The sequence below is a fragment of the Stigmatopora argus genome, chromosome 18, assembly GCF_051989625.1.
Source record: "Stigmatopora argus isolate UIUO_Sarg chromosome 18, RoL_Sarg_1.0, whole genome shotgun sequence".
NCBI classification, from domain to species: domain Eukaryota; kingdom Metazoa; phylum Chordata; class Actinopteri; order Syngnathiformes; family Syngnathidae; genus Stigmatopora; species Stigmatopora argus.
Window position 1 is genome coordinate 11,186,718 of NC_135404.1, and position 15,263 is coordinate 11,201,980.

General features: G+C 48.3%; 1 protein-coding gene across 3 annotated transcripts in view; it reads right to left on the bottom strand.

The window, feature by feature from the left end:
* bahcc1b (BAH domain and coiled-coil containing 1b) overlaps window positions 1-15,263 on the bottom strand; it is an 82,114-nt gene that overhangs the window by 39,558 nt on the left and 27,293 nt on the right. For all 3 annotated transcript variants that reach the window (XM_077626244.1, XM_077626243.1, XM_077626242.1), the window contains exons 3-9: window positions 12,752-12,895; window positions 6,481-6,591; window positions 4,051-5,913; window positions 3,026-3,137; window positions 2,344-2,540; window positions 1,587-1,700; window positions 246-418 (exon numbers count right to left, since the gene is read on the bottom strand). In XM_077626244.1, coding sequence (XP_077482370.1) covers window positions 246-418; window positions 1,587-1,700; window positions 2,344-2,540; window positions 3,026-3,137; window positions 4,051-5,913; window positions 6,481-6,591; window positions 12,752-12,895 — 2,714 coding nt within the window. The remainder of the gene's footprint in view (window positions 1-245; window positions 419-1,586; window positions 1,701-2,343; window positions 2,541-3,025; window positions 3,138-4,050; window positions 5,914-6,480; window positions 6,592-12,751; window positions 12,896-15,263) is intronic.

Below are 15,263 nucleotides of genomic sequence, written 5' to 3' on the forward strand. Positions count from 1 at the left end.
CGGGTTTGATCCTCGCCCACCACACGCAGTTGGCGTGGGACCTCCCTGAATCGCTTGCCAGCCAATCACAGGGCAGCGAGTATCATTGTTGACTATCGAACTTTACCAAAACGTACCAATTGGATGATGTGAAATTGGCATTTATCGACTCAATTTCATCACTCTTAGATGTATAAAAAATAGGGGTCCAGTTGTAAAGGTCTGGTTTTGTTTTTTCAGTTTTCCCCCCGTCCCCGTCCCCGTACCTGTCCCAAGGAATGGCGTTGCAAATGTTCCATGGCCCTCTGCTGTTGCAGAGCGTAGAGCTCCTGTTGCCGCAGGAAGGAGGACCGAGAGTACACGGGGTGGTGCTGGAGCTGAGGGGGCGGCCCGCGACCGCCGTAGACGGGAGGCCACAGACCGGACGGTTCTAAAACGTCTAAAACCAGTCCAAAAAAAAAAAAAAAGACAAGGAGTGACTTTGGGGCGCGGCGCCTTGATGAAGAAGGCCGCCATACGCGGAGGCCGCCACATCAAAGACGGAAAAGCAAGTGTGTCACAAAGGATTTTGGTGAAGGGGCCAACCTCATTTCAACTGACTTGTTCTTGCATGCATTTGGTTGTACTTGTATAATGACAATAAAGGCATTCACACGGACGGACGGACACACACACACGGACACACGGACACACACGCACACACACACGCCTCCTTGACTGCTTTGTCGCTGGGAACCTTTGTTCTGCGAGATTAGCCTGAGTGGGCTAATGTTTCCCAGGGGAAGGGTTCAGTGGATGCACTTCCCTTCTCCGCAGGAACTCCCACGGAGCCGAGCCGGGGAGGCGGCAGATAATTAAATTTCACAGCCTGTTTGCGAAGAAGCCCTCAGACGCACACGCGCTCTTTTTCTAGCGTGGCTAACGTGTCGAACGGAATTTTAACCCGCAAATCCCACATTTTCCAACACACGTATCGATCCGTCTTCTCCGGAAAAAAAAAAATACCGGGCACATATTTGCTTTTTATGAGTATTCAATCCGTTTACGTGTGCGAGGGAACTGGAGTACCCGGAGAAAACCCGCACGGACACTCAAACTTCACAAGGGGTTTGAACCCTCGATCGCGAAACGGTGAAGCGAACGTGCTACCCACTCTACCACCGAGCCACGCTTATTTATGATTCATGCATTTTTCATGCCGCTTATCCTCACAAAGGTCGTGGAGGGTGCTAGAGCCTATCCCAGCCAATCGTAGGGCACAAGGAGACGAAGGACAGCCAATCATAGTTAGGCTTTGGCAATTAACTAGCTAGCCTAGCATGTTTTGGGGATGTGGGAGGAAACCGGAGTACCCACGTAGCTCCAGACACGACGCCGCTAAGTTGGGGTGCCCGCCGAACGCTGCGGCGAGAGAGACGGAACGTTTTGCCCGCGTCGTGGAGGGCAATGGAAATTGCCGCTTCGATTAACGAAGCGATAAAACACGCTCCCGCCGACAAAGGGACTTAGTTGAGCATTATATTATGATTAGCCAATGATACTAAAACTGTGGGAGACAATCGGCGGCCAACGGAGAAATGGAAGAGTCAGCGCTGGCGTGTACGTACCTAGGTGATGATGAGGCCCGGGTTCCGTGGGGAGGACCATCAGCGGCGAGCCGGGGTCCAGGACGGGTTGAAGTGGCCCGGGTAAACCTGGGGGGAAGCTGGCGCTCATCCCCACTGGAAGAAAAAAAGTGCAAGAGTCATGCAAATGTTTAAAATGCTACCAACATGGCAACCTATTTTTTTAAACTGTGTTAAGATAGTTTACTTTGCAAATATGCATAAAAACCTATCAACACTTATTTTAACTTCAGAGCAATTCATTGTGGATTTAAGGCTCTGTTGTTATGCTTCACATAAACTCAACTTTAACCTTTAAAAATATTTAAGTTATGACAGAGCATTGTGCTTTTACTATATATCTATTTAGTATTTTTTTAAAATTAAAGTCTATATACATGAAAAAATACAAATATATATACACATCTGTATTGGGATCTGCGGGCTGTATTAAAAAGAAATTGATGCCTTTTCACATCGAAAGTTTGTACAAATATTACAAGATCAGCACAAATTTCTATACATTAAATAAGGTATTTACACTACCTAGCAACATATATGGATTGGAGGTCCAATGCCGTCAATGGGAGCCAATGACTTTTTTTTAACCTTTTAGGCCTGCCATTCCATTAAATGTTGGCGAGCCAATTTACGTTTTTTTTAATGGTCAAAATCGGATCAGAATTGGTGTATTGGCATGTTGAAAAAAAAAATGGATCGGCGAGCGACCAATGAAACGAGTTGAAAATGTCCCACTCACAATATGAATGTCCCATCCAGAGGGAGGGACTTCCCGTCCTCTGCATCCAATGGTGAGCGTGCGTGGCGGCGGCGGCGGCCGCGGCATCGGCCCCCAGCTGGCCGGCCCCTCCGGGCACCATGAGGTGAGGGGTCAGGTCACCATGGCAACTACTCGACGGGTGGATCCTGGCAAACTCCATTCGATCCTTATTGTCCCTTTTCAAACGGCGGCGGAAAGAAGCTTTTGTCATTATCCTCATTATCGCTCTCGCTCTCGTCCTCGTCCCAATCACCATTACGATCATTATCGTCCTTCTCATCTTTAGTACCCAGACCGCCATTATATTCATCAAGGATGATTGACAGTGGCTGTTGTCATCTTTACAAAATATATGTATCACGGCGACATAATAAGAATGGAGACTTCAGAGCCATGCGCATTAGTCCCCACAACATTAAGGCATGGCAGTTCATCTCGGAGGGAAAAAAGCCGACTAAGAGATGGTCTTTGCGTTTAAGTGTGTGTGTGTGTGTGTCGGGGTGGTACGGGAATACCACATCAAAGGCTGAGTGGAGTAAATGGAGTGAGCGAGAGGGCGTGAAAAGACGCCGGCTTCAGACCAAAAGACACGCGCAGGCAGGGTCTCAAAGAAGTGCGAAAAGACGAGTGTTGATTGGTAGCTTGGTGCGCTTCAAAGTACCTCATGATCAATTCTCTGTCTCTGTCCAGGTGATGAAGACTGATGTGATCCTCCGTCATCCTCTTCCTCTCCTCCGCCTCGCGGCCAAGCGGATACACGGCTCGGGACATTCCTGAAACACAAAGCAAGCTTGTCTATGTTGACGACTTATTGCGTGTACTCGGACGTTTGGTCGCCCGGACGTTTGGTCGCCCGGACGTTTGGTCGCCCGGACGTTTGGTCGCCCGGACGTTTGGTCGCCCGGACGTTTGGTCGCCCGGACGTTTGGTCGCCCGGACGTTTGGTCGCCCGGACGTTTGATAACATGACAGAGAGTTTACTGTTGTAACCAGCTCTTAAAATTATATTCATGAGAGAGAGCGTTTAATATCTAAATATCTACTGTTGAAACCAGCTCTCAAAATTATATTCACCCGGGCGACCAAACGTCCGGTCACGCCGACGGATGGACGCCTCGGACTGTATTGCTAATTTAAATGTCATTATACTTGAATAATGAGAATAAAAAATGGCTCCAACTAAGCCGCAGAAGGACATTTGTTGTTTGTTTGGTTCATTTCAATGGAAGTTTTAGCACCCATTTTCATGCTAGCAAGAGTTTGTCAAGTATGAATTGGTTCAATGGGTGGGATGGATTCCAACGGGAATTCAAAGTACACAAAGTGAGCTTTTTTTCACGGAAACAAAGCTCACCGTTGAATCCCCCCAGGGGGAACTTAACGCAAGGACAAAGTGTTGCGAAAACGTGACTTAAGACAACGTCAGCTTTTCGGTGGCATTCGTCTCGATTCTTCGTATTGCCAAAAGAAGAGTCGAGATGGAGGCCCCTTCTGGATTAGACTGGCTGTGCTGCAAAAGGGCTCTGCCACCTTCTAATTGGCTAGCCTGTCAAGTCCCCAATTCTAATTGGCCGGCCTGTCGAGTCCCCAATTAACATCAAACTGAGCAAGAAATGGAGGCTACGCCAAGAGCGCCCGCCGTTTCCAAAGCCCGAAAACTAGCACGAATTGGAACCAACATCTGACCTTTGACGCCGGGCAGCACTCGACTCTGTCTGCTGCTGTGTCCCGGGGCGTCGTCCGGAGACCGATGGGGGGGCCTGGCCACGGCCACGGCGATCCCCACCGGGGGCTGCCTCACCTCCCCTTCTCCCGCCTCCCCGGGCTCCCTCCCGCCTTTGTCCGCCTTCTCTCCCTCGTTAGAGGAGCCTCGGCGAGGGGGGAGCGACGGTTTGGGCGGGGGGTCCGGTAAGGCGTTGCTCCTGGTCCCGCCCCTCTCCCCCTTCTCCGATCTCGGGGCGCCCTGCTTGAGGCAGCCCAGGCCCCCGAAGGGGCTCCGCTGGGGGAGCAGCAGGGGCTGCTGGGAGCTGTAGTTCATCAAGTTCTTCATGGCGTTGCCCTCGCCCGAAGCGGACTGGTCGCCGTCCCGGTTGGCGAGCGCCCTGGCTTCGCTATTGCCGGCGGACGGGTGATGACGGGACTCGGTTCTGGGGTCCTCCTGGTGGCCTCTGCGGGCGCCCCAAGGCGCCGCCCCTTGTACCTTTTCCTCGGCGCCGTGGCTGCTGTGCTGCTGGTGTCGTATCCTGGCCACCTTTTGCCCCTCCCTCGGCAGCGCGGCCCTCCCCTCGGACCCCGAGCGAGAGCAGTCCTTAAAAGGCGGAGAGGCGCTCTTGGGGGCGGCCCAGCGTCCGCTCCCGAGGAACGTCCCCTGGGGGTCCGGCGGAAGCGGCGCCCGGTAAACCTCCTCCACCACCAGCTCGCCGTCTCTGAGCGACGAGGCGCTTTCCAGGCTGCAGGATCGCAGCTCGGGCGGGCCGCTGGCGTTGGGATTGTGTTTTTGGAAGTGCGGCGTCTGGGGGCTCCAGTCGGGGGGTCTGTCGGCCTTGCCGTAGCCCAGCTGCTGCGTGTGCGTTTGAGATCTGTCTTTCCTCTGGCAACTGCTAAGGCGAGCGAGCTGCTGAGAGGGGCTTTCGTAGGAGCCGTCCGCAATTTTGTCCTCCCCTCTTCTACTCCCACGACACTCGGGGGCGGCCAGATCCCCCGGCGCTCCCGCGGGGGGCCCGAACGTCGGGTTCGCCGAAATTTTCGCCTCCCTGCCGGACCCGACGGGAAGCGGCTCTTTGGAGGGTACGAGGCCGAGGGGCGCCGGGGGGCAGTAAAACTCTGGATGCGGACGGAGCCAGCTTCCCACCACCGTCGAGCCCATGTGCAGGGCGTGAGGAGGGGGCGGCGGGGCCGGCGGCGGCGGCATGGAGTACGAAGCCATAGAATGGGCGGGCGCCAGGATGGCCGTGGCCGCCGCCCCTCTCCTGGCGCATTCCGAGGAGGCGGCGTTGGAGTCGCTGATCCTCATATCGCCGTTTATGGCTTCTCGGTGGCAACGCCTACCGCCTCCGGAAGGCGTTCTCGCGGCTCCGCCCCCTCCACAGCTGCTTAACGCGCTCCCCTTCTCGCAGGAGCCAGCGGGCTCGGCGCCGGAGAGTTTGCAGGCACTGAAATGTTTCCCCGGTCCCAGGCCGTCGCCGCCGCCGCCGCCGTGCTCCTTGTGACGCTCCAGAGGGTGTCTGGAATCCTCCTCTCGGCTTTGGGGCGCGAGGTGAAGCAGGGGAGCGTGCGGGTAGGCTTTGTGATGAAAGCTGGACGGAGTGGCGGCGGGGCTCGTCTGCTGGTGTTTGTCTTTGTTCTCCTGGTGGCGCTCCTTGCCGCTCGACCTTTCTTTGTCTTTGGACGACACGGACGCCTTCTCGCCCGGGTTCTTGCCGCCGGCGCCCGTCTCCCGGCCGCAGGAGCCCAGCGGGGGGCCGGAAGCGGTTCGGCCGAGCGGGGAGAGGCCGTGATTGGTGGATAGCAAGGGGGGCTGGGTCGGAAGGCCTCTCAGGTAAAAGTGGTCTGGGGAGAAAGGAGGGAAAAATTTATGCACAGGACAGATAGCGCAAAAATCAAGATTGGCTTACTTGAATACTTTTAAGCAACATGAAAATTCATTGTGTTGTCCGTCTGTCAATCAAAGTTTTATCCCTACATTGTTTTTTATAGAAACATAGGGATGTTTCTTTAGGAATAGAATGCAGTTACGGCCTTTCAAAGGTAAACCACATTCATTTTTGATCTACTGAAGGGGTCGCGAACACGCGGCTCTCGAGCCCCATGCGGCTCTCGGGCCCCATGCGGCTCTCGAGCCCCATGCGGCTCTCAAGCCACATGCGGCTCTTTGCTTCTTATCATATTTTGTGTATACTGAGGCTTTTTGCCTCGTTTCATGTTTCTCTTATTTAACAAAACTCTCCCTCTAATTCATCAAGACCCATAAAATCTAAATAATTATAAAAAATAATAATGTGTGTTTGTTGTGTGTGTGTGTGTGTGTGTGTGTGTCTATCAGTTTCAAATTTTTGCTATGTGTCCACCTGGTTCACCACCTCCAAACTGTATGATATACAAATACGAACGATGTACCTTTTTGAGTTTCATAGAAGCGATGCTGTCCGTAAAAACTGCCGTTGTGGGGATCCAAGGGACTCATGGGAAGAAACGGGGAGGCAAGACTTCCTGAATAGCTGGGGTACCCTGTCAAAGTGGGAGACGGAGAGAACGTTGACATTGTGCAGCTCTCCAAACACACCATTTATTTCCACAATCTATCACCAAATTGCCGCTTTGTAAAAGAAAAAAAATACACGGCTAAATTCACTCTTGCACTAACATGCCACCAAACTTGGCGTTATTTACAGTGCGCCAAGCGCTGACAAAAACCACAGCAGACGGCGAGCGCCAAATGTTTGTAGCTTTTGAGCGGATGGAATTTGCCTGCTTCCAAAATGCATTTTTCCCCCGAATCCAATACAATTAGTTGCGAGCCGTCCGCCGGCGCCCACGCGCACGAGGTCGCCGGGAGGTAAACGGTCGTTCCACTCCGTTCCCCGTCTTCAAGGACGTCGAACTGCATTGCGAAATTTTCGGGGTCTTGCCACATAAATGCAAAATGCGACAAATTGTCCGGCATTTTCTTGACCAAAACAACTAAATTTAGATTTTTTTATCAAAAATACGGGGAAAAAAATCAGGCAATGTTTCTTTTGTCCGCAAATTACATGAAAAAAAATGAAAATGTGGAAAGTTTTGGCCATTTTAATACGTTTTGCATCTTGTCAAAACGTTGCGTCACTTTAAAAGCGAAGTAGCGCCCTCGCTTCCTTTTCAACGACATTCTTAAAAGAAACATGAAATGAGCCAAAAAGCCACAACCATACAAAATATGATAAGAAAATGCATTTTGGCCGGGAGCCACATGCGGCTCGAGAGCCACGTGTTCGCCACTCATGATATTGCGCTATACAAAAATTTCGAGGTACCACTATATATATATTTTGTACACGCCAATAGGAAAAAGGGTCAGAAAATCTGCAAATTCTCTTCACCCACAATGAAATCCGATTTTTGACGTTCCGCAGCTCCGGAGTCGGCGACCGATCCCCAAGTCGGAATGACACAAATGGTCGCACGGTACGCGGGAGGGGACCAAAAGGGCGGAATTGCGTTTGAGCGCGCGCCAGGTTCTCCGGCAGCTGCTTTCATGCCCCGCGGAGTGTCCTTGCTGGCCCGTTAATTGGCAGCCGTTAAAAGTTTAATGGCGGCGGCCAAAGTAAACAGCACTCCATAAAAACTCATCCTACGCATTCCACGCTGGCCGACGCCCCCTTTTTCCGCTCCGCCGTTCGGCGGGGGCCGAGGGGACCTTGGCGCGGCCGTGTAAATGCGCCAATGCGCGCGCCATTACGCCCCATGCTTAACAACCAGTCCATCTAAATGGCGACAATTAGCCAAAAGGCGAAATCAGCCATCTAAAGGCAATCCGCCGAGTAATGACGAGCGATAAAATTCGGGGGGAAGAGAGGAACAAAGACGCTTTGGTGGGGGAGAAAAAGCGAGACACGGTGGTGAGGGGGGAGGCTTGAGGGGGACGCAAAGGACAAAATCGGCATCAAACTCAATCGTCGTGGTTACAGTTTTACCAATTAGCCAATTAATCGATTATCAGATGAATTGACAACTGTTTTCATAAGTTCATGTATGAAAAAACGGTTCTTTTCCAGTGTCTTTATAGAAAATATTCTTTTTTTAATTAAAAAAAAGGGGGAGGAAATGTCTTTACTGAAATAACAAAACAAGGAAAAACAGTAGATCATCTCCTTTTGAGTTTAAAAATGTAACTTTAACCTTACATGGTCGAAAATATCATACAGGAATTTTCCAGAATGTGATTTTTTTTTAGTCCCCCTGTTAAAAACCAATGCATACTAAAAATACGATCCAAATTGAGGAGAAATATTTTTCAAGTGTTGTCACGTTTTTATTCCGAGGGACCATTGAAGGCTCACAAATTGCTGTCATTTATCAAATGGTTTGGCCTTTAAAAAGGATTCAAATGAAAAAATATATACTTTTACCTCAGATGTCAATAAAAATGCTGCGTCATTGCCCGTGATTGACTTTTGCGGGCCACTCCAAAAATGAGGTTTGGATGTGGCCCCTTGGGCCTCCAATTTGATGGCCACGGGTTAGCGATTTAAAAAAAAAAAGACTAAGCCGGTACGCCAGTAAAAAACACGCATATGAAAAGCCCGTAATGCCACGTTGCGTCCACGAGGCCAATATGGCTGCCTTGTTTAGAAAATGATAAGAGATGAAGTGGAGATCTTTGAGATGGACTCCATGTAGAAAAGACATCAGGAAGTAAAAAGAGGAGGCATGAAACAAGGACAGGTGTGTACGTGTGTGTGTGTGAAACTATGTCATACAATTGCCCGTACGAGTGTGTGTGTGTGTGTGTGTGTGTGTCTCCTCTTTGTCCACACTCGTCCACACTCAACTCTCTGGACAGCGGCCAGCTGGCAGCGCGCCCAGCGGAGCTCCCTGGCTTGAATTCTTAAAAACAATCATTTGTAGTGTGTCGGCGTGCTCGTCAATCCGAGCGTGCGCGTGCGTGCGTGGGCACACGTGTTGGGAACATCAAAAGCAGACACCAAAATGTGTCTGATAGTCAATACACACACGCACAGATGCACACATGCACAGATGCACACGCACAGATGCACACGCACAGATGCACACGCAAATTCATGCTCTCCATTGACTGCCGCTGCTGCCTTTTCTTTTTTCTCTATGAAACTGATTTATAAGACAGCCACAACAGGAGACATTAGTGCTCATTTCCAGGGCTTAAATGTTGCTATTTATTGCCAGAGGAGCTACAAATGAGCCCCTGGCGTCGTGGCGAAAAACCCAAACGCCAATCTGCGGTGGGGCGATATGAAAGAAATTTGTCCAAAATTTTTGCCAACTCTACCTTTGTCAAAATGTCAAGCAGGCGCGCTCTCTTTCTTTCTCGCTCTCTCTCTCTCTCTCCTCCCTCTTCGAGTCAGACATGCTGTTTTTGTCATTCTCCATTCGTTTGGAAATGTATTAATTAGTCAGGGTTTACTGTCAGAATTAAATTGTCTTTGTCACCGCCGGACGTGATGGTGTCTTCATTTTTACGGGCTCTTATTCGGACGACTATTGTGCTTGTCGGCGTAAAATGATTTGGTGGATTTCGGCTCCGCACCAAGAGTCGGCCGGTCTCATTTTGATGAAATATGTTAGGAAAAAAATACTAGTGTTGCATGATATCAGATTTCGGCTTTGCGTAGTTTTGTGTTCTTGCACCACATTTAAAAAAAGTCAATCAATGTACTTTTCTTTCTATACTAAAATGATATCCTGGTTGGGCTAGACACTCTTTGGATGGCATTAACAGTGAAAAAGGTCATTCAGAGGATGATTGGTCGCCACTGGTGAGCAACTAGAATGTGTACCGATACTGACACTAAAAATGACATACCGTACGAGGACAACCCACGTGACGTACGTCTTCTGGAAACGCAGAATCCCTTTTTTTTTGGAGCGGTTATTTACGACGAAGAAACGATTATTTTACGTTTGTGCGCAGCGGCGCGGTCCAGCTGTGTCGAGTTAGGCTTTTAAAATACGACCTGTCATTAGCCTGACTTTTTACTATGAATTACGATTGCAAAGTTGAAATACGAGCGGCGCTCCATGCCAGTAAAGTCAACTTTAAAAAAAAACGCATCACTTTGGTGGATCGTTAACAATATTCAGACAAAGCTGCTGCTCTCAATGGCAGCCAATGACAGACAACGTAGCCTCCGAAAGGCTTCACTTAAAAGGACTCACATTGAAATGGTGGCGCAACACGTGTAGACAGACAACATTTCCCAAACAACAACCTACAAGTGTTGACTCGTAAATATCGGCAAACCATAACCAAGCAAATTAGGCATTCATTCATTTTCCGTACCGCTTACGCTCGCGGGGGTGCCGCAGCCTACCCCAGTCAACTATGGGCAGTCAATCGCAAAAGTAGAAGCACTACAAACCGAACAAAAACGTCCCATCCTGATGTCCCGGGTGATCAAAACTTAACATTCCACTTAAAAAAAGTGATCTATGTGTTTTTTACTATCATGTAAACACAAGTACAATATTATAAAGTCCAAATAGACACGCATAACATATTGTGAAGGCAAAATATAGCTAAGCAAAAATGTCAGCGAGCCATATGACACCCCCAACCCCCCCAAAACACTCCAAGACAGAGAGTGAGATACCCCTGAAAAGTACAGATAACGCTATCAAACTCATTGTTTGACCGCAAACGGTTAACTGTCAAAAGAGGACCCTGCGTCTGTAGATCTTTCTGATCAGGAAGGGGGCCGTTGGAGGTCGGTTAGCCCACAGAGGGGGGGCCTGAAGGTGGGGCCTGCCCTGCATGCGGACCGCGTGGTAGGATGGATGGTGAAAATGGGGCTAAGGTTTTTTTTTCGTTTTTTTCTCGGCGGTGGCGCTACGCTTTGACATGTGGACTGGCTTCACCCTTCATTAGCTACGCCGCGCCTATTCCTTAAAAGAGCTGTATGTTTTTCTTTATATTTATAATTCCATTTGGTCCGAGAGAAGCAAAATAGGAGACGTTAACCGGTATGACGCAGTCAATCACACAAAGCGGTACACCAAGGGTGTCAAACTCGGGTTGGTTCGCGGGCCACATTAACGTTAAATTGATCTCATGCATTTTAGATATAATATTTAGATTTTGTTTAATAAATTGATTAAAAGAACTGGATTCAAAACCCTGAATATTATTTTTTTATAGATTTAAAACAATGTTTAATTTAGCTTTTTATTATTTTGATTTTACAAAATGATTTTTGAACTAAACACAGAAAAAATGATTAAAAAATGACAATTATTGATTTAAAATTGGGAAAATGAGGAAATTTAATATACATCTATCCTCTTCATTTTAATTTGATCCTAAAACAAAAAGTCGGCATGATTTACTTTCCCGGGCCACACAAAATGATGCGGCAGGCCAGATTTGGCCCCCGGGCCGCCACTTTGACACATGTGCAGTACACCGTGATGGTCATTGAATAGCCTTGATATTCATCTTTAGAGGCCATTATTACACTTTTTAAATCCAAAATAGTAGGATTATTCTGCATAAAAGTTGTAAACTCTCCATTAACGAAATTTAAATGACTAACAGTAGAAATGCACACAAAGGTGACATTGTAGTCGTTTCAATTTTTCATAGTAGCATTAAATTGACGGTGATAGACGTCCATTTCATTAGAAATGGAAGAACTGGCCATCTACCCGTTCCATGGACGATGCTAGATGTCCAATTCATTTTGACTGGGAGGGGCGAACGAACTAACAATTTCCTACCCGCCATCAAATTCGCTCATTCGCCCCAAAATGGCGATTTCAATGGCATAAGGAACCTTAAAATGCATCAAAACCAGCAGAAAGTAACCCAGAAATGCCCAAAAATCATTAAAAACCGACAAACAAAATTGATAGGAACTGACAAACAAACAAGAAAAAGCAATAGGAGATGATCCAAAATTTTACGGTGCTGACCTGTAAGTACCCTAAAAAAATTAATGAACTGAAATGTCCAATTCTTGTAAATACAACGCTAATAAACACGCAGCAAAAGCATCTTCCCGATTTATCTGGCCGACTCGCAAGCCGGCCGGGACACACCTGTCTTTGAGAATAAAAATTAAGCCTACCATAAAGTATATCATTATATTTTAGGGTCAAGTCTCGGTTTGCGGTTAAACGCCGTCCTCAGGAAATGAACGCGAGTCAATGCAATTTCCTCTGTAGCCATGGAAATTGTACACGCGTGTGCGTAACGAGGGTGCTACGACCTCATAAAAGCCTCAAAGTGGGTCAGGGGGCAAAGGATGATGGGAGAAAGGAGCTCCACGTCAAGACAAAACAAAACCCACGGTGACAATTACTTATGACGTCGCACGTCGGAGGAGATATTAAACGTGGTTTCGGGGGGGGGCGCCGGGGTGCCGGAGCGCTGCCAAAACCGGCGCGGCGCGGAACACAAGCCGCGTGCATCCGGCACCAGATGTGTTCCGCATGTGTGCCTTTTAGAAGTTGCCGCGAAAATACGGTATGTTAGTTTTGGGGCATTTTAAGGTTCCTTATGAACTCATTGGTCGCATTTGAAGGCGCTATTTTGACGGCAAAATGAACGAAGGTGACGCCGGGTAGGAAATGGAGAAAATGGCCGTCGTGCACACGCATGATCACAAACTTGGGCTTGGTGGCCAGCAAAAAAAAAAAAGTGGGTGAGCCTTACCTTCGTGCGAATGAGGGAACCAGATGGGGGAGGCGTTGGAGTGGGCTCCGCTCCTGTACGACGGAGAAGACGGGGAGGAAACGGGTCCCGAGGGGTGAGGTGACCCCAAACTGCTGGACAGGAAGGAACCCATAAAGGAAGCACCTGAGAGATGGAGAAAAAAGACAAAATAAAACAGGGGGGGTTAAAAGGTGACATTTCTGAAGAGCGCTGATTAAATTTGGCTCCACAGAAGAATGAAAAGCATGTTTAATTATGACAACACATGTGCGCAGCAACTTCCTCTGAAGATGACGGACTGCTTCATTGTAAACTTTATTGTTCTTCCCGAAACGGAGCGAGCGCTAAAACACAATGCCAATTTGCTGAGGGGTTTTTTTTTTGCACTAAAGTAGGATGACATCGATGAAAATGAAGCGCGGCATATTGCAAAAGGAGGTCGCGCAGTCATTTTCCATAGTTAAGAGGATGCCACGTTATCATAAAAACAAAACCTTATTGTGATAGGGGGTGCTGGAGCCCCGAATTGGTGGCTAACCCATCGCAGGACCAATATATAGTTCATTAAATGGTGAATAGTACTTCATGACCCAAAAAGCCCTCTTTTTGTCCGCGCATGCGCGTTGTGCGTTTCCTGGTTGAAACTCGTCTGAATAAATCGTTCAGTTCTCTTAGATATAGTAGTTATACACGAAAGAGAAGCGGCAAAAAAAAAGAGTGCGCTACAATGATAAACAGCCTCTTATGTCATGGCCACCTGGTTTTCTCGCATCTTAAAATTTTTCTCGTGTCTAGAGCGAATTATTTGCTCGAAATTTTCCTCATATCTTGAGCATCTCATAGGTAGAGCTGCTCGTATGTAGAGGTATAGGCAAGTAAGAAAAAATAAATAAAAAATGATAGAGCTGTAGTAGCCAATTATGACTGTGCTAGTATACGCAGTATGTGCTGAAGGTGAAGCAATCCCGGCGGTACGCGACGCAAACGGTTGTCGTAATTGTCTCGGCGAGGCGGTGTTTACGGGTAACGACCCAGCCCGGCGCGGCGCGCCGGCTCCGTCTCCCCATCCAGTGACTAATTACCTGACTCCCCGCGGATTTGTTTCTTCCTTCCCCCGACAACTGTTGGGGTTGTTCTAGCAAATGAGAGCGGCCCGATAAGTGCGGGTACGTTCAAACGAGCCAAACTAAACAGAGCTTAGCCGTTAGCGCTCGCTCAGCCAATTCTCTTGGAGAGGCTCAGCGGAGGGACTCGTTGAAAATATCATCATAGACGTACACGCCGAGAGATTGGAAGGATTCCGCTCCGAGTCGTCCGTGCGCGATGGCGTGCGCGATGTCATGTGTGCGTGCGTTACGCTCTTTAATTGGGTCGGAAAGCGGCGCAAAGTCAATTGCCGATGTCAATTGACGTGGGAAGTTGGGGTGAGGATTTATTCCCAAATTGGAAAAAAAAGGGAAACGGGATTTGCATCTCCTTTTTTTGTCAGTGTTAGAGTCAAATATTTTGATAACAAACAACAACAAAAAGGTTATTTATAATGAAACACAGCATCGGAGCAACAATAGACAAGAAAATAATAATAAAAAGGGAAAACCGGTGAAGAATGACTTAATATGGCGGAAGTAAATATTCTTTTATTTTTAAAATAGATTTACATTTTCACTAAGAAAACCCAAATTATCAAATGGGACAGCCGGGTGAATATTGTATATAGCATTTATGGATCTGTTGTTGTGGACTACAAAATTGCTACCACATGTTCTCTTTAAACGGAGTGTCCCAATACTTTTGAATCCACATGAAATTCTATTTTCTGGACCAAAGCAAACCTCCTCCTTTTTCCAGCCACTTTTGAAATGGCGTCTCACTTTGTTTCATTCCAATTCTCTGTTTTTTTTAGAGGTGCCGTGACGGAGATAATGACGAAAATTAATGAAATGAATTATTCATCGGACCCGGAGCACAATTCTCACAAGACGACGACGACAACAACAAGGAATTGGGCCCAAACTTTCCCTTCTTAAAACCGTCTATTTTCTTTTTCCTCGCTCTCTGTTCTATTTCCACTGGCCGTGTTGAAATATTTTGGGAGCCTTTTCGGTTGGCGTTGCCCCCCTTTTGCACCCCCCCGCCCCCCCCCTCCCCCCCCCCTTTACGCAGCAAACCACACTTGTACAACCGTAGATCAGCGGCCTTTCAGCCAGTCATAATAAAACACAGCTCATATCCAGTCCGTCTCGGGCTGCTTTCACAAGGCCCTTTGGCATTGCGGGCGCGCACACACACAAAAACACACACATACACACACTCACACACTCCCCCACAGTCACCCAATTGGACAAAATGACAGACTCGCTGGTCTGTCTGTACCTCATCACGTATGACAAACAACCGGGAAGAAGTCGGCGCCGCTCGCCGCTTTTAACTTAACGGCCGCCTTTAAAACGTCCGCCCGCGTAAAAGTTGACGTTGAGGCGAGAAGTCGATCGGGCGCTTTATTTCAAACACT